The sequence below is a fragment of the Diadema setosum genome, chromosome 2 (assembly GCF_964275005.1).
Source record: "Diadema setosum chromosome 2, eeDiaSeto1, whole genome shotgun sequence".
Classification (NCBI taxonomy): domain Eukaryota; kingdom Metazoa; phylum Echinodermata; class Echinoidea; order Diadematoida; family Diadematidae; genus Diadema; species Diadema setosum.
Window position 1 is genome coordinate 2,458,817 of NC_092686.1, and position 19,341 is coordinate 2,478,157.

General features: G+C 41.5%; 1 protein-coding gene across 1 annotated transcript; it reads left to right on the plus strand.

The window, feature by feature from the left end:
- Window positions 1–2,935: 2,935 nt before the first annotated feature.
- On the plus strand, window positions 2,936–14,944 carry LOC140238908 (centromere protein P-like). Its single transcript, XM_072318809.1, has 9 exons — window positions 2,936–2,962; window positions 5,893–6,032; window positions 7,468–7,686; window positions 9,421–9,466; window positions 9,856–10,011; window positions 11,062–11,298; window positions 12,849–12,928; window positions 13,644–13,735; window positions 14,813–14,944. Exons 2-9 carry the CDS (start codon window positions 5,980–5,982, stop codon window positions 14,935–14,937), a joined length of 1,008 nt encoding a protein of 335 aa, XP_072174910.1. The 5' UTR covers window positions 2,936–2,962; window positions 5,893–5,979; the 3' UTR covers window positions 14,938–14,944.
- Window positions 14,945–19,341: the final 4,397 nt, after the last annotated feature.

Genomic DNA, 19,341 nt, shown 5'->3' on the forward strand with positions numbered 1-19,341 from the left:
CTGAAGGCCGGCGTACAAACGTCATGCAATATGCCAAAATTGATACAATCACATTTCTGCTTCCTCCATTTTTTTTTTCAAAATTCAGGGGGGGGGGGGATGATTGTACAGGCCATCCCCCCTCCTCCATTTCAGGGGGGGGGGGGATATATCCCCCCCATCCCCCCGGAATTTACGCCCATGCCCCCCTCCCCCTTAAATTCCAAAGCGAAAAAAAAATAATATGCTTCAAACGGCAGTTTTGGGGCTGTAAAATGGGGCTGTAAAATGTCAAAATTGTTTTGTACGTGTTCATAATATTGTACTCATTGTATGTGGACCCCATGGAGGAACAGCGTTGCCATGTTGGCAACGCTGAATATGGGCAATCCACCCGTTTTTATTTTTATACGGAAATAAATACCATACCATACCATACCATACCACACCATACCATACCATACCATACCTACCCCAATCATGAACATAAAGCGACATTCTTGACTACCAGTGGCGGATCCGGGGGGGGGGGGGGCGCACCGCCCCCCCTTAATTTCCAAAGTGAAGAAATATAGCTACAAACGGCAGTTTTCGCACTGTAAAATGTCAAAATTTTCAATTTCATCGTTATGCCATTCTCCTGATGTTGCTGCCAGTAATTGCCAGCAGTTACGCCCGGTGTGCCCCCCCCCCCTTAATTTCCATTTGCAAAAATAAAGCTACAAACGGCAGTTTTGGGACCGTAAAATGTCAAAATGTTCAAGCTCGCTCGCTTCGCTTGCTCGCATTTAATCGTTATGCCATTCTCCTGATGTTGCTGCCAGTAATTGCCAGCAGTTGTGCCCGGTGCGCCCCCTTAATTTCCAAAGCAAAAAGATATAGCTACAAACGGCAGTTTTTGGACTGTAAAATGTCAAAAAATATCAAGCTCGCTCGCATTTAATCGTTATGCCATTCTCCTGATGTTGCTGCCAGTAATTGCCAGCAGTTGCGCCCGGTGCACGCCCCCCTCCCCCTTAAATTCCAAAGCGAAAAAAAAAATAATATGCTTCAAACGGCAGTTTTGGGGCTGTAAAATGTCAAAATTTTCAAGCTCGCTCGCTTCGCTCGCTCGCATTTAATCGTCGCGACCATTCTCCTGATGTTGTTGCGAGTAATTGCCAGCATTTCCGCCGCCCCCCTTAATTTCCAATTGAAAAATTATAGCTACAAACAACAGTTTGCGGACTGTAAAATGTCAAAATTTTCAAGCTCGCTCGCTTCGCACGCTCCCATTTAATCGGTCATTCTCGTGATGTTGCTGCCAGTAATTGCCAGCAGTTGCGATCGGTGCGGCCCCCCTTAATTTCCAATTGAAAAAATATAGCTACAAACAGCAGTTGGGGGACTGTAAAATGTCAAAATTTTCAAGCTCGCTCGCATTTAATCGTTATGCAATTCTCCTGATGTTGCTGCCAGTAATTTGTCGTTCCACACCGTCATTCCATAATCCATGTATGGAAAACTTACAATATTATGTTGCTCAATGACTGCGCTATGGAATGTATTACATTCCGTTATGTATGGTAGTCCCCATAAGTTTGCAGACCTTACAGCGCACAAACACATACACACGCATGCACGCAGAAGCATACACACCCTCAAAATTACTTTTCCATGAGGAAGTGTTCAGTTAGTAAAAACATATTTATAGTTATGTCAATTAACCTGTTTTCTGAAAGAAGTCAGTCAATATTTTGTAATAATCGGATTTTTTTTTTTCAATCTCTAAAGTGTACTATAATTGATAAGCGTATAGGACCGAGCGAGAGAGAGCGAGCGAGAGTTTGCAGGGGTGCAGGTGGGAGGTGGTATCCCCCTCATGCGCGTGATGGAGATTTTGCATTTCCAGAATTGAAATTCAACAATCTGGTGAATTTCCCCATCAACGCCCTTGCTGATCAGAGATCTTTCTTCACTCATGCCAAATACCCAAGCAACTGATCAGAGGTCTCACCTAATTTGCTTGTGCAGTTAAAAACCTCTGTTTAGTAGTTTTGCTTGTTCGATACATCTGAATAGTAGTATAGTATAGTAGTAGTACATATAGTAGTAGTAGTAGTGCTAGGTAGGCCTACTCGGTGTAGAGCAGTTCTATGGTGGTAGTAGTACCGCGGTAGTAGTAGTAGTAGTAGTAGTACTCCTTAGTATTAAGCACCTAGTAGTACTTACTGTAGTAGTAGTAGTAGTAGTAGTAGTAGTAGTAGTAGTAGAAGTCAGGGTAGCAGTGGTAGTACTATTAGCAGTCGTAGTCGTTGTTGTTGCGGTGGTGGTTGTCGTCGCTGTTGTTGCTGTCATTATTGTTATTGATATTTTTATTGTTGTTGTTGTCGAGGTCGTCGTCGTTGGTTTTTTTTTGTTGTTGTTGTTGTTGTTGTCGAAGTCGTCGTCGTTGTTGTTGTTAATTTTTTTTTTTTTTTTTTTTTTTTTTTTTTTTTTTGTTGTTGTTGCACTGAGAAAAAACTTCGGATCGGGTTTTACCGACTTTTGCAACACATGGCGTGCCATATGCTTCCGGAACGCGTAGGGCCGTTCACTTGGTGCGTATAGGCCACAGATATAATCTGTGGTATAGGCCCGCCGTAGGATCAATCGCCGATCACATACACACGGAGCGGGTCGAAACGGGTGCAAGTGCTCGACATTGCCTTCTTCAGCTAGCTACTAACGTTACTACATAATAGACAGCTGAAGCTTTGGACATTCAGCCTATGTCCGGATGACATCGGACTAGCGCCTATATGGCATCAACTTATTGTATTTATCAAAGGATTGCTGAGCTGAGGTGAAAATATGCATGTGACTCTGTTGATTCTGTGAAGCCAGTGGAGTGCAGTAAACGCCAACGGTTACGGCGCTAGTTCTGACCCCGGCCCCGTTGGCAATGGTTGGTGGGTCGTGTGCTAGCTACGTGCCAATAAGAATAAAAGGAGTTTTATTAAAGGTAGGCCTACTACATCATCATTATGATCATGGTTGAGTACTAGTATTATGTTTAGAGTAGATGCTGAGACGCAGAGACTGATAAAGTGACAATAAATGGACTAGGCATGGCAGGATGGTAATTGACTAATTCTACTAACTGCTCGATCTGTGAAGCTAGTGTAGGCCTACTAGACTATAACCGCAGCAGCGACCCCATACGGACAAATACGTACAGCGCCCCGCGACGGGGTTAACTAGACTAGTGACTTGGCCTTGGGGGTTGTAGAGCACGTCTAGTGTGATTACATTGCTGATGGAGTGATACAAAACGTAACCCCAGTTCAGACTCCAGAGCAGTTTACATACTTTTATCAATCTTTAAATTTATTACTAACGTTAGTAACATCGTTAGGCCTAGAGCCGGCCTACTATAGTTACTAGGGCCTACTCAGTGGTATGGTTGAGGGGTCTAGATATCGCGCACGAAAATTTGTGATGCTCTTATAATAAAAATTATTCCACAATCGTACCTGAATTTCTCAATAAATATCACGAAAATGCAGAAAAATCACCTCCCAGAATCTCCTGATGATACGATGACGGAGTAGTGCCTTGTCGCCGTTTGTATGTCGGACTTAATTTTATGCGTTCAATTTCTCGGGGTATGTAGAGATCGCGCAGCTGCCCTATGTAGTTTCATGCGTGAAAGTGTCTGCCCCTCTCTGCGGCTGTAACGTGCTTCAGCTTTCGTAGAATATCAACGATCGATCGAACAAATTACGAATTCTATCGGCTACGATCATACGAACGAGACAAGCGAGACGACACGTCTAGGCTACAACATCCTTAAAAAAGATTTTAAGCTAAGGTAGGTAAATTATAAGGTAAAAAATTGGAAATTTAGTGAAAAATTTGTTCCAAAAAATTGGAAATTTAGTGAAAAATTTGTTTGAAATCAAAATTTCTTACCTGCTTCCGTCTCATGTTTAGCGGTTGTCAGGTATGTTTATTCCATGGGCGTATCGGCAAATTTTGCGCTTAGTCCTACGCGTAACATTGCTCGCTATACGCAGTTACGGTATGCGCGATCATTAAGTCCCTGCGCGAGACCTAGTAGGCCTACCCTTACTATACTAAGTAAGTGTAAACCAGCGCAGTGGCGGATCCAGGCGGGGGTACAGCTAGGGTGCACGCCCCTCTTCAAACTTTTGACATTGTTAAAACAAAAGAAGAAGAAAAGTCGCCTCGCTTTTACAGAATTCCTGGATCGGAAAGAGTTCCTTATGTCCCCACCTCTTCCCCCCCCCCCCCCCCCACTATTTCCCCAAAAATAGATTGCTTTTTTTTTTTTTTTTTTTTTTTTTTTTTACTAAATGGACTAAAGGTTATGCCATTTATGGGAAGACTTCCCATACCCTTTATTTAGTTTATTATTAGTAGGCCTATATAAGGGGGAATAGAGTTTGTCTAGTGGTTTGTTTATTTTGTGCAAGTTGGTGGGTGGACATAAGGAACTCTTTCCCCTGGATCCACCCGCCCTGTGTTGGTTGGATAGCCATTCTCTTTGGTGTGGTAAATAGATTAATATGTAGCTAAAAGTGAATTTTTCTGGAATTACTTTATATTTTCTTTAGGGCGGTCTATATTGTAATGTTGTCCACACTATACACTGTACGTCAGTAAACCTCTAGTACAGTTGAACCTCCCTTATCCGGCCTCCCTTTATCCGGATCTCTCTATTATACGGACGCAATCTCGCCGTGATTTTTTTTTTTTTTTTTTTTTTTAATAATTACGGGAGGAAAGGGGGATTCCCAACTCCTTGAGAACTCACACAAACACACATGAATTACATATTACTTCCAACAATAACATACACCTCTATTTTGGGGTCTGTTACTGAGTGTAACAATGAAAAGGTTGCAGTATACACATTACTACATGTGGTACTACAATGGGCTACATCAGTACATGTGTATGTATGTACATGTATAAAGCATTGAGTCTACCGTATCCGGCCAAATCCCTTATCCGGATGAGCCGCGGTCCCAACTTGTTGGGATACGAGAGGTTCAAGTATACTACATTATAGTACTCAGGTAGTCTCCTCATCCAGCGGTTCCAACACCAAACTTTAAAAATTCATAACTTTTGCGTTGTCTGATTTTCCTCAAACTTTCACTGATGTGTTCTACTCTTACTAATACTAATGTTGCTGCTTAAGTTCACTTAATCCACATTGCTCTTTGGGTTTGGGTTCCAAGTTAAAGTTTATTAATTTTACAACAGTCAAAAAGTGCCTTCACCAAGATGATAATTGTAGTTGGTGTTGTTGATGCAGTGGTGGATGTACTTAAAGGGGTGGTACAGTATTGGAGGAGATGAGAATTGGACTTTTAACTTTTTGCGAGATACCAAGAAAACACTTATGAAATACATTGTAGTACAGATCATACGATTTTAAAAGGAATTCAAAGTTTATTTGATGAAAATCGGGTTTGGATTGACTGAAACATCCAAAAACAAAGTAAAGCAAAGCGATCGTAATAAAGTGTGGGTCCCACACTTTATTAGAATCACTCTTTTGTGGATATCTCAGCCATGTCAAAACCAATTTTTATCAAATAAACGTTGAATTCCTCATAGAATTACATGCTCTTTCATATTTCATAAGAGGTTTCTCGTTATCTCAACAAAAAATGTTAGATACCGGTACCTGAAATTAGGTCTCAACCAAAGCTGTACCACCTTTAAATAAGTATAAGTACTTGTTGGAGATGGACTTCATTTGCCATTTCATATTCTTTTTGTCCACTGCGCACTGGTGTAGCATGTCGAGATATTTCTGCAAATGCTTTCCAACACCCCTGAAATTACACATCAAGAAAAACTACAACTTTTTTGATATTGCATTGTAATACATGTCATAATCATTTTTTTTAAAAACAGACTACAGGTTTTATGTTGAATGGTGGCGTTCGCAGCATTGCCTTGACCCCTTAATTGTGCTCTGGAGTCAACTTCTTCCCCAGCAAAATGTTCTCCTCAGAGATGGATCCTTTTCAGAACATGAGAGCGGTCTTGGAAGGGTAAGAAACAAATTGTATGATAACACTTGCAGAAAATTGGCTAACATTTGGTCCCTCACTTTAACCTGTGCACCTTATGGAGAGAAATACCATTCCTCTCAGTGTATGAGAATCAGATTTTTAAGATGATTTTCCCAAATATGATCTATGATTTACAGGAGGCAATTATTTTGAAATGTTATGTTTTATTATGAATGTTGATTGACATTCAAAGATTTTCACTGTTGAAATAGTTAAATTCTGTAGAAATCTGCTTTCACTCTTGAGAATAGTTGCAATAAAAAAGAGAGAAGTTCGTTAAATTAACTGTGAAATATTTAATTACTAAAGTTAATTACTAAAGTCCTGTAACAGACAATGGATGACAATTGGAAGGGCATCTTATTTATGTATATTTCTTTCACATGCCAAAATAGGCATTTGGGTAAAGGCAGTATACTTTTGATATCAATAGTCTGCATGAATACCAGTTGATTATTGGTCATAATGCAATCACACTACTAGTGTAGCAACAATTTGAAAATGTAATATTGCAAGCAGTGATGTCAAGTCAGATAATTCCAGAATTTGACTAGCTGCCGACGGGGCTGGAATTAAATGATATTTTTTGTGTAGACCATGGAATATAACATATTGCCTGGTTTATAATCGTAATATAATACTTGGCAATCCCTTGGAAGGTATTTCCCTGGAGACAATATTTGACTTTGATCACGTGAAACTGGCATTAGCATTTCAGAATATTGTGATGAAAATAGCCTCATTTACCATGCATTTTAGACAGCTGTATTTTCCTACAATGTTTTTTGTGCCACTCTCATCATCTATTTCTCGTAAGATGGATTTGAAATCAACCAGCAAAGTTGCAATTGATTTAGGGACTTTCGATTGATCAGGATCGATGGCAACACTATGGCAGAGTCTTGGTACATCAGGATTTCGGCTGCTAGCAAGCACGCCCAGAACTTGCACACAGCATGTACATTGTAAATGCGAACATGTGCATCATAGGCCCGATCCAAGCGCGTGCATATTCTCCACATTGCATGTACTTCCCACACCCTTGCATGGAATGTCCTGTATTTTCATTTTCAAAATCTGGTCAGCCTGTTGTACAGTGCCATCAATGGATAGAGGTGACAGTGTGAAGAAGGTTGACCTTGACATCATGACCCCAAATTTAGTTCTTGTTGATTGATCTTATGGGGCTTTTTTGTCTAGCTTCACAATGTTCCTGTGAGTTATTCCACAGATTTTGTATATGACAAGCATTATTCATGGAGTTAGAGGCAAAGGATACAACATGTGAGTGCAGTGCTCTCTACATAGGCATGGGAAGACAATGTGTGTAATGTATCTGGACCACAAAGTCTTGTGTTAAAGGCAAAAATTAGATCCAGCTCACATCATCCTGCCATTAATTGCTGTTTTCTAGGCTATCTGACCAGGAAGGGTCGGGCAGCAGTGGTCCGACGCGGTTGACCAGTTCGCTCCAAGGGGCACAGTTTACCATGGAGGAGCTTCACAGCTTGCAAGAGGCATACATGGCAGAGGCAAAACAGCTACAGACAGAGATCATTGACCTCGAGAAGGATTTGGAGGAGGAAAACATGGCTACTCTTAGTATTCCTAACTCAACCCTACGACATCTCAGGTATGTGATCTGATGGATGCATGGCACACAGCCACAGCAAATGTCACTAGGACTATAATAGTTCTTTGTGGAGAGACGAAATGAAAATGCAGTGGGATATTTCGAACACAACCAAAATTTTCTTAGGCCTTGGGTTGTCTACAAGCTTTCCCTTTATGCATGAGAGATGCAGCATAATTAGGCAAAAAAAAAAAAGAAGTTGTTTATTTGCCCTTAATTGTCAAAACCCAAGAGGGTCAGTAGGTCGGGGTTTTTTTTTTTTTTTTTTTACATACCCTTTTTACCCGTGTAATTTTGTAACTTTGGCAGGGCATCTCGTAATACACTCATCCTTCTGGCAATACTTCGAGTTCTAGTTCAACTTTGTACAGGATGTGGCGCAAGTTTAATGCACTCAAAACTCCAAGGGATTCATTCAAATTTACGTCTTGCCAGGGCACGGTAGGCGAGGCAGAAACACTCACTGACAAACACTTATAACGTTCATCTTTGTTAAATTTTGCAAACAGCTCCAAAAAAGTGAGATGCTGGCAACTGAACTCCAAACAGTTTTGGTGCCATGACAGCTGGTAACGGATACTGCAAAAGTAGCCATCTTGGTAGTCGCGCTGCGCCGCGGGCCGGTACGGTAGCTAGCTAGCATAGCGCACTACGTATGCACGTGAGCCAGAAAGGTAGCTAGCATGCAATGCATGCTGTAAAATGTAGCCTGCGGCCCCGCGCGGCCCGAACATGATTACGACGGGTCGATGAGATGAAAAAACATTTTTAGACTTTTTTTTTTTCATTCTTTCTTAGCTTAAAATGGATAATTTTGGGTTTAAAACCGTTCACAAATTTGCAGAAGATGAAATTTTTGGAAAAAAAATAAACTTGATAGAGTAAAAAAACCAAACAAACAAAAAACCGACCCGAAATTTCAGTGATTTTCGGTCGGTCGCGAAGGGCAAACAAATCATTTTTTTTTTGGGGGGGGGGGGGGCCTTATGTTGAGGCCACTTGGGATCCAATGCAAATCATGCCTACCGAGATTGATGTCTTCTTGTTCCCCCATTTTTGCCTCAAAAAGGAAACTGAAACATCCAGCACATTGTTGTTGACCAAGATACATATACAACATGTATGGTAGGTATTAAAGGATGTCAATTGATGTAGCACATCTTTCATTTTGGCCGGCCAATACAATGAGGGCACTGTAGCATAGTGGCTAAGACTCCTAATACAGTGGACTTCCGTAATAAAGAAGTCCTCAGGATGGGCAATTTTCTTTGGTTATATTGAAATTTCATTATAACCAAACAAACAAGCAATAACAAACATAGGGTGGATAATGGTCCAGCCTAAAGTTTTACTTTGTTGTAAGAGGAACTTCGTTATAACCATGTACGTCACAGGTGTGTAAATGGGCATTTACATTTGTAGCAACGGCAGGGTAATAAGAATGGCAGGGCTTTCTGGTGGGGCAGTGCCTACACTGAAGAGGCTACCCTGGGTTAAGAAGACCATATTATTCATGTTATTATTAAACTACATTTATTTACTTAGGAGACTCATGATTAAACCTGCCCTTCTGCTTTAAATATTCCAAAGGTCTTTGTCATTAAAAAAAAAAAAATATGGAAAGAAGTTTGCAGATCATAAAATCTAAGTGAAGACAATACCAGCTGTCACTCTGTCAGTATCATATACTGTTGTAAGTTTACACCTGGATGTGTTATCATTCTATTTTGGCAGGAATATATTAAAGATAAAGAACAACGAACAAGGAATGCAAGACATGGTATGTATCGATCCCCAAATTTCCAAAATTGACCTGTTGCCATGCTGGTAGATATATAAAAAAATGCTAATTTCTTATTCAATGTCCCATTATGTGCATAAAGAGTTTGAATGCAAAAAGCAAGTTTATCAATTTCTATCATTTCAGACATTTGAGTTGAAAGCTGCTGAATAACATAAAATAGTATAAATATGTGTGATAATGTTAGTGATATCTTCAAAAACATTTCTTGTTACACATAAGGAGTGCACTATCATTAAAAAAAAAAAATCTAATTTTCTTCGTTTGATGATGACCTTACCAAAATAAAAGATATGAAAATGAAAATGACCTGTTTTTCCATTCAAGCTTTTATATGTGCCTTTTGCTATCATGTGTTCTCATCACAGCATAAGATGCAGGCTAGTCTCAGTGGTGTTCATCTCACAGACGCCACGGTTAAGGTGCTCTCCAATAACCCAGACCGCATCATTCGCTCCCAGAGGCTAGAAGGCAGCTGCTCGGGGCTGGGTTTTGCTGCCACCTTTAAAGTTGAGGAGACACTGGTAAGAGCTCCAGAAACTATTAGGTCGATCGATGTGCAATGCAGCCATTTCCACCAAGAAAAGCAGTGGCTGTGCTGAAAGTTATAATGACAAATGTATTTGAAATAGTATCTGTACTTTTAATGATGATCATCATACTGCTACTGCAATTACTAATGGTGATAATGATAATGATGATGATGATGATGATGATAATGATGGTGGTGGTGATGGTTGTCGTACCTTTAGATGCTGTAGAGGTTTTATGAGGTGCATTCTGAGAAGTAGATATGAACATGTAGCATCCTCATAGCATTGCATGTTCATTAGAAAATTTGTGAGTGTAATGTCTGTGCCCTTATCTCTCCTAATTGTTTTGAAGCAGTCAAGACAGACATAGTGTCACATCTTTGGAAAACTGGATGAATGCCATTATAACAGAATTTGTTGTCTCCAGGACTCTGCAGTTGCACATGCAAAATGGTTCGGAATCATGTTAATGATAGTATGGTTACAAAATATGAAAGGCTGATGCTGAAAGACTAGAAACCAAAGATATTTGCAGAAAAACTGAAAATCAAAGTGATATAAAAAGTCCCAAAGTGGTCTTCATTGCGGCATCATCTGGCATGGTAGTATGCAAACGGCTATCAACTGTGTTTTTAGTTGTTGAGTTCTTGTAATGTGTTGACTCAGGGAAATATTTACCTTATAGAATTACCTGTGCATAGGTGCAGGTTAGAATGACATATTCAGAGAGATATTTGGTTACTTAGTTTGTCTCTAGGCTTTTTGGCCTTTGCTGCACGGCCAAATTGGCAAATGTTGCGTAAAGGCCCAGTAGCTTGGGGGATCAAAGGTGATCCAATTCATTCGCTCCCCACTGGGGAAATATGTGCATTAAAGAGTACCCTCATTGGTACCAGGTGTCTCCAGTCAATCATAAAACTGTACACAATTTTGTTACGGGATCCTCTAATATATATATATCCAAACCAGGCCAGCCTTTCCAACTGGTCTTTAAAGTGTTATACCAGCATTTGGCAAAATTTCTTAAAATCTCCAAATCAGGTCAGGACATCCCCGGAGGAGAATGAGGAGAAAGAGGAGGAGGGAGCAGACGGAGGGGAAGAGCGGAGAGCTGTCATCCGCAGCCTTGACCTGGAAGTAGAACCCAGCAGTCTGGAGGAAATGATGACCTTTCTACAGGATGCTGAGAAGGGATGTCGGCTGCAGCCCTTCCTCAGGGGTTACTCCCAGTTTGCCTTCTGGTTCCAGCACAGAGCCAGGACCTTTACACACTTCAAGGTAGGTGGACATAGGCCCCTCCTCACCCCTGCTGACTTTACTCTTCAGTGGGGTTGTAAATCTTGATTTGTTACCTGCATCGGTTTGAATACAGATATGCATTATTCATAGCCAAGCACAAACTTGCCATTTAGGTAACAAAACTGAGAGCTATTTGAAAATTGTTTTTAACCTGTTCCATACAGGAGCCTGGTATGCCAAGTTGCTAAAATGTAGACAGGGGTGTCTGTATTTATGGCCTAAATTTATGTTTATTTGTGTTATGCTAAGTGGGAAATGACTTTGATAGAAAAATTAGAGTTTCTGCTATCAATATCTCTTCTTTTTCTGTGTCAAAACTACATGTATTTTTTGTCTAATTTACCTTTTCCAGCATAGAAGTGCGCTTGATTTGCCATAAAATTTGTATGAAGACATATTACATAGCAATCGAGGCTGAGCTCACCAGATTTTCACTTTCACTGACCCCATTTGTGTTCCCTTACAGTGTATAACAAAAGAGTTTGCGAACCCATCAGCGCATGCTCTATTATTAATCTAACATCTGATCAATATTTCCCATTGTTCAATGGCCTTGCAGTTCACCATGAAAAGGGGATACATGTACTGCTTGACTGATTTGCAATGAGCAGTTTACCAACCTGTCCATTCTTTGTCAACAAGCAAAAATAATCTCATTCTGTTGCATTGAAAGTTCTCAAAGAATTGTGGAGTGAACAGGTTAAAATCTGATGATTATGAGGCACTGTAAAGCTACAACAGTACCTTGAAAGGAATAGAATTACATTGCTGAATTTTCTGTATTAGTATTAAAATGGAAAAAAGAATATTTGTATTTAGAGTGTACAGAGTGCTTTGTACCGTACATGCAAGCATTTTTTATTCAGTGGAACCGAGGAACATTGATCAGCCACCAAAATTCTGTTATCAAACATGTATGTTTAGGAGACTACATTTCTTTCCCTGTACCATTTGAGTTGTTTTTTTTTTAGATTTCCTTACCTACAGATGTTCAAATTGATTTAGAGTGACTATTTTCACCATCCATCTTGTTGCATGATATTTTGTCATATACAGTCAAGGTATTGATCTACAGAACCAATTTCTGAACAGTTTGATGATTAGCCCAAAAGTTGTGCTTTGAGCCTGATTTTGTAGTTGAGAGTTAAGTAAAGTCTCAAATATTGGACTTTGCCCATTGTCAGCTGTAGCAACCTCACTCCCCACCGAAGACTAACCAAGAGAGATTCTTTCTAGAAGATTCTTACATGTTCCATGTCTGACAAAGTCAATGTATCATTCTGGTCTCTTTCCATACTGACAGAAAGATTTCAGAATGCATCAACAACAACACCACAAACACACACACACAATATCAGATTCCTGTTTGTAGTCTATGGCAGTGGTAAAGGGCTCCGGCAGTTGACCTGTTGAGTATGAGCTGATTTTGCTATAACATGCATTTCCCAAAGATACCAGCCCAGGTATACCTGGGACTAGTCTTCAATAAGTTATATCTTTTATCTTTTATCCTGGTCCTCACTTTGTAGGCATTGTACCCAGATTCAGTGAGTCTTCCTGGAGGTCCCACCGGTAGAGTGATGCAAATCATTTGTCCTCTGCAGAAAGGGTGAGAATTCAAGCAAATTCCTGCATTTCACACATTTATTTCAGCTGATCATGGCACAAAGATGATGGCAAAACACTGTTAAGCATTATCTTCAGGTACTTCTTTCTCTCTGTTTATGCTAGGAGAAAAATTTGTACATATATCAATTTTGTATCCCCAGCTGTAGCCTGTGAGACACGCCCAAATCTTGACGCTCATCATTTTTTGCATCACTCTGTTACATGATTAAGTCACACCTTGTGGCGAGATATGTACATGTTTTTATACCAGTATGTACACTTGGATTAAGAATAAGAGGCTTTGTGGATGTGTAGTCCCTTTGCAATATCAATGTTTAATTGGGGGGGGGGGTGGAGGTGGGGGGGAGGGGCTGTATTTGCAAAGTTGATCTAGCAGATTGTTTTCATGTGTAGTTTCCTTTGTATTTTTTTTTTTTTTTCATGAACAAAGCAGTAGTGAACTTGTTAGGCCTGACATCATTTCCTTGTCAAATTTGCATGTACATGCAATTGTTACCAGTAGTATGTTATCACAATAGTTATGTGAGATTGTGAAAATATCTAGCATCCTCGATTTATGTCCGAATTGAATGAAGCACCCTCTTCATCTGAAGTTTCTTCATTCTGAGTCTTTGTGAATATGGGGTGGATTTTTTACTTTAATCAACTATTTTTTTTTTAAATTGTTGATACCACTGATATTCTTTGCTTTGCAGAATCGTGTACACGATAATGTGGGATATTGAGGTGTCGAGGAGTGGAAGAGCCACACCAAACATCAGGCTCTGTGTCAAATGGGCTCAGGAAGGTATCAGTACTCTCAATCAGTCACTAAACTTTTTTTTGGCTACAGTCCAACCTCTGTTATCTGGCTATGTCGGGACTGGCCCCAGTCCAGATAAGTGATTTGACCCGATATGGGAGAAATAATGTGTATGTACGTGTACATGTAGCTGCTGAACACAGTGGTAGCTAGATAGGTAGCATACTCTATCTCTGTAACAGTTTTGTAAACTGTGCTGGCATATTGAAATTATAGTAATTTTTTTTTTGTTAATGGAAGTTGACACATTTTAATGTACGTAGATTATATAACATATTTCTGCACTAAAGTACATGTTGTATGTGCTTTGTTCAGGCAACACGCAACTGGAAGCTGATGACATAACAAAAGTTTGTTTGTAGGGCAATTTTGAGCATGCAAACATATGATTGGGAATCACTGATCTTTACAGAAGAACAAGATCAGTGATGGAAATGAGCTGCTTGGCGGAGGTCTGCATTCTCAGAATGCTTCTCTAGTTGTTTATTTGTTTGGTTATAACGAAATTTCGATGCAACGAAAGAAAACTGCCGGTCTAGAGGTCTTTGTCATAACGGGAGTCCACTGTATCAGATCCCTTTATACTAAGTTTTTCTTTTTGTAGATGACAAATGGGAAGCAGTACTTGTGCATTACAATGTACATGTATCCTTCCAAATGAAAATGAAGTAATCTCACTGGAATCCTTCGTGATATACAGATATAAATCACCTAGTAATTAAATTGGAGAACCTCGTGACAACAAGCTGCTTGGGACCTATGAAATTTGCTTGTTATATTGGACATCTCATTATATCATGGATGAGAATAAAAAAAATAAAAAAGGAATGAGATGTGCAGAACTACCTTGTTAAACAATGTATTGAGTATATCACTGTATCCAACCTTATAACGAGTTTCCTCTGTACTTCCTACCTTCAGAGAGATTGATATAAGCAGTGCAGTCATTGCCATCTTCCCAGGGGTTTTCTTTCCTCTGTCTCTTTGTATGTTTGTTTGTTTGTTTGTTTGTCTTTGCCTTCTTTTTCATTGGAACGTTTGTACCTTTTGTCTTGTTTCCAGTGGCGAAGCTGGATACACAGAAGACGCTGCAACGAGCTCCTGAGGAGTTTGGGAAAATGGTGGACACCCTAGGGGTAGAGAGGGCACTGGATGCTTTCCTGAGAGCTGTATCAGCTCCCGCTTGACCAAAAGACAAAGTGACCGATGACCGATCATATACTGATGCCTCTGGAATTATGTTCTCCTCTGAATAAGTATTGAGATGGAGTGAAAATTGAGAACAGTACTTTGAGGAGCTATCAACTTGATATGAACGTTCCCTGGAATGACATCAGAGAGAGAAGTTGCAACGGTGTAAATATTTGTAAATGATTCCCTAAGGAGCCCAGTAAACACTGCAAAATAGCCATCCTTCCACAGGATTTTAAAATCGTTTATGCATTCCCCCTCATTTGCCTTGTATTCTCAGACATCCCAAAGTGTATTTTTAGCATTGCTGAAATAATTTAACTCTTACCATCTTTTGATGGTATGTGAAGACAGAGTGCCCTTCATGTATTATTTAGCATTCATGGAGGAAATATGTCTGTGCAATCAAGAGAATGAAATTAATGACACTATACACAAACAAATCACAAACATAATGCCACAGGCACATGCCTGCATCAGTGAGTGTTAACTTAGTTGTGAGTTAGCTGTTGCTGTTTCCATTCATACAGTGGACTCCTGTAAAAACGAAGGCCTTGGGACCACCAATTTTCTTTCGTTACATCAAAATTCTGTTGTAACCGAACAGATAAAATATAAAAAAACATAGAAAGGATAATGTTGCATCCTAGATTTTTATTTCATTGTAACCGAAATTTTGTTAATATCCGTGTTCGTTATAATGGGAGTACACTGTAGCAATCTTTTCCTTTGATGAGGTAGCCAAGCCAGCTAGCAAAGACAGAAAAAAAAATGTGTTTTAAATTACAGGGAAAGCCCATTATAACGAGCTAACTTACAAGACAGCAGCACTTTTAATGAGATAAATTCCATCATCCCAATTTTCCATCACTGTATTTAGCTGGTCTCTTTTGTACAACATTTATGTGTCCCTTTATAATGAGGTAAAATCAGCAGTCCTGAGGACCTCGGTTATGACAAGATCTTTCTGTACTCGTATTTGATTATAGGCCGTTACAAAATATGCAGCCAATGGAGATTGGGGGAGTTCATGTTGGTACAGAATCTTTGAATCATCTTCATAACCATTGAATTGATTAATTTAATAAATTTATGATTAAAACTTGATTTTCTGGTAAACTGTATGCTTAGAAACACTTGCACTTAAGGGCCAGAAACTCCAGTTTCCCAGAGTAGAGGTAGTAGTTCCTCTCTGCTGGGGTTAGAGTCCTGGACCCGTAAGTAATCAATCGAAAAATGCCATCTTGTTCTTGGTACAGCATGGCACCTAACCCCTCTTTAGACACCTCGGTGTTAAGGACAAATGGCGCATCAAAATCGGGGTAGGTCATGATTGGGGGGTTGAGGAGATCATCGATGAAGCTGTCAAGTATCTTCTGGTGGGTGGTTGTGCAGCTGATTTTTGTGCTAGATGGACCTTGGCCCGTCCTTTTCCCCCTTGCTACTGGCTTGGGCCCTTTCCTTTTCTGGGTTTGGTTTTGATGGGATGGCAGGTTTTCCTGTTTCAGTAGGTTGTACAGCGGTTTAGCTCTTTTGGCGTAGTCTTGGAGGTATCGCTGGTAGTATCTTGTGAGTCAGAGAAGCTTCCAGGGGTCTCCCACAGTCTTTGGGGTCTGGTCTTTGAGTGATTTCAAAGCTTCAATCTCCATTGGGTCAGCTCTGTCCCATTCGGCTGAAATAATCCGGCCCAGGAATTCCACTTCCTTCTGGAAGCGACTGCACTTTGCCGGTTTCAATTTGGCGCCATGTTGCCGAATGCGTTGCCAGACAGTGTGCAGGTGCTGAATGTGCTCCTCAAAGGTTTTACTGTACACGATGACATCATCGAGGTAGACGTCGCAGATGTTGTGGTTCAAACCTTCGAGGATGGTCTCCATGCACCTCTGGTAGGCTGCTCGTGCGTTCTTTAGGCCATTCATTTCCACTCATGCAACCCCCAAGGGGTCACAAAGGCTGTCAGGGGTTGGCTTTCCACAGACATGTACCCTTGGTGGTATGCTTTTCCCTGATCCAGTGTGGTGAACCATTGGTTGCCTCCTGAGCTATCAAGCAAATCCTGCATTCTGGGGATAGGCTGATGGTCAAGGATGGTCTTCTCATTTAGCTCACAGTAATCTATGCAAAGATGTAGGCTTCCATCCTTTTTCCTTACACAGACTACCAGAGAGGCATAAGGTGATTCGCACCGGGTAATCCAGCCCATATCTAGAAGGTCTTGAAGGTATAACCTTACTTCCTGGTACAGTGGTCGGGGTATGGATTGGTATGTTTGTTGTACAGATTCATTGTCTGTCAGGCGGATCTTCATTTGGAGCCCAGGGATAGAACCCATGTCCTTGTCATCTTTTGAAAACTTGCACTTTCCTGCTCAAGCAAACTCTCCACTGCTGCCTTCTCCTGGTTAGATATATGATCAAGGGAGAAACTTCCCTTTGGCTCCCCTGTCAAAGCTGTAATCTCTGACAGAGTGAAGTTTTGGTTGGTGGCTAGGTTGTCAGTTGGTACAGTAGGTCCAGGCAACACTGATGGAACTTGTAGTAATCGCCCTAGCGAGGTGTGTTTGGGGAGGGTAATGGGTTTGTCAGTGTTGTTAAACACTGGGATTGCGATGCGGCTGGATTTTCCTTGGGAGACCTGGATGAGGCAGTCATCTATGTCAAGTCCTTCAGGCCAAGTGAGATTCACATCTGGCTCAAACAGAACAAGGGTGTTTTCCACGATTGGTCCAGTTCTGGCCCTTACTGTCAGTACAATTCCTTGCTTCTTTGGAATCTCCACGTTGGACCGTCCAAGCCTGACATGACACATCTCATCTGGGTGGTGTGCCCTAAGAGCTCAGACAAGCATCTCTGGTGACTGCATGCGGCTCAGGAAGGATTTCTCTAGGACACTGGTTATGTGGGCTACTCGCTGGTTGGGGACCGATGACACAATCTCTCGGATCGTATTGTAGCCTATTGTGGGCTCAGCCACTTTGTCCCTAGTTACCAGGAACGGCACCTTGATCTCATGTTCTTTCTGTCCATCAGCAGCAAGCGTCAAAAGAACGTCCACCCAGCCAGTGTATTGGATGACTGTGTCGTTGGATGCTCTCAAGGTCAGTTCAGTCTGGGTCAATTCATTAATTGAGCGTAGTGGTTCATTAGGGAGGTGATCTTGGAGAAGGCGTTCACTGAGAACAGACACCTGTGCGCCCGTGTCCCAGAGGGCTTGGTTTGGGTGGTCGTTGATGGTGCATTGGACCAGACACCTTTCTCCCACTAAGTTTACAAGTTTCTGGTGCTGTCTGGGTGAGAGATTGTCAGGGAGGGTTCGGCGTTGTGACTTGGGGTTCGGTTGGGGTTAAGAGGGGACGCTACGGTTGAGGGCTACTCCTGTTCCCCCTGGGTTGCCCTGTTTCCGTTTCCCTGAGTCTGATTTGCTAGAGGAATTCCTCTACACCCTCGAGCGATGTGGTTTTCTCCACCACACTTGAAGCAGTGATGGCGGCACATGTCTCCCACCCCTTCGCTGCGTCATTTCCTACACCCTCTTGGTCTGGTGGTGGTTTGACTTGGTGCATTACCTTTTACCTTGGTAGAATCCTCAACCTTGTTGTGAAGTGCAAGGACACAGGCAGTGCAGCCAGGGCAGTCTCAGAATCCTGCTGGGCTTCTGCAGACTTCTTTGATGGTTTTTCGAGCTCGTCCTCGGTGATCGCCATGAGACGAGCACTGGGTTTGGTGTTGTATTTTAGTTTTCTTTTCATTTCCAGGGATGTGGCAGTGTCAATGTGGCCGAGGAGTGCCTCCTCAGTAATGTCGGGGTGGAGGTGGAGTTTTAGGTCCTGTTGGATGATATCACTCTCTAGCCCAGTGATGATTGTATGCAGGAACATTGTCTTTACTAAGGTCTCATTGTAATGAAGTCGAGGTCCCTCAGTTGCTTCTGCTGATGCCCAGGCAATCTGCTGACTTAGTCCAAGGCTCGCATGACGAAACTCTGCGGGGTCTCATGGCGTCCTTGGGTAAACTGAGAGAGCTCTTTCTCTTTCTCTTCTTTTTCCTGGTAGTGGGATTTTAATACTACCTTCAGCGTATCCAAAGTGAGGCTGGGTTAGTTCTCCAGGTAAGGGCGAAGCCTCAGGCCAGGGTTGATCGCCTTAAGGATGACCACCTCACCTTCAGAGTAGCTCTTCACCATGGCAGCCTGCATCTGGTGGTGGAGACTAGAGAAGATGAGACGATCCTTCTGAGTTGCTTCACCGATCTGGCCTGCAATTAGTAGCTCTTTTCGGTAGATCAGTGGTGCATACGTAGTTAGGATGGGGTCCACTCGACTCTTCTTACAGGTAGTTTCCAGTTTGGAGCTCCCTGGTAGTATCTGTGTGGCGGATGAAGGGATGCCTGTGGGGGATGGTG

Coding starts and splice junctions, on each gene's coding strand:
- LOC140238908 (XM_072318809.1), top strand. CDS start 5,980: ATGTTCTCCTCAGAGATGGATCCTTTTCAGAACATGAGAGCGGTCTTG. Junction 7,687..9,420: donor TCAACCCTACGACATCTCAG/GTATGTGATCTG, acceptor CTATTTTGGCAG/GAATATATTAAAGATAAAGA. Junction 13,736..14,812: donor TGTCAAATGGGCTCAGGAAG/GTATCAGTACTC, acceptor TCTTGTTTCCAG/TGGCGAAGCTGGATACACAG.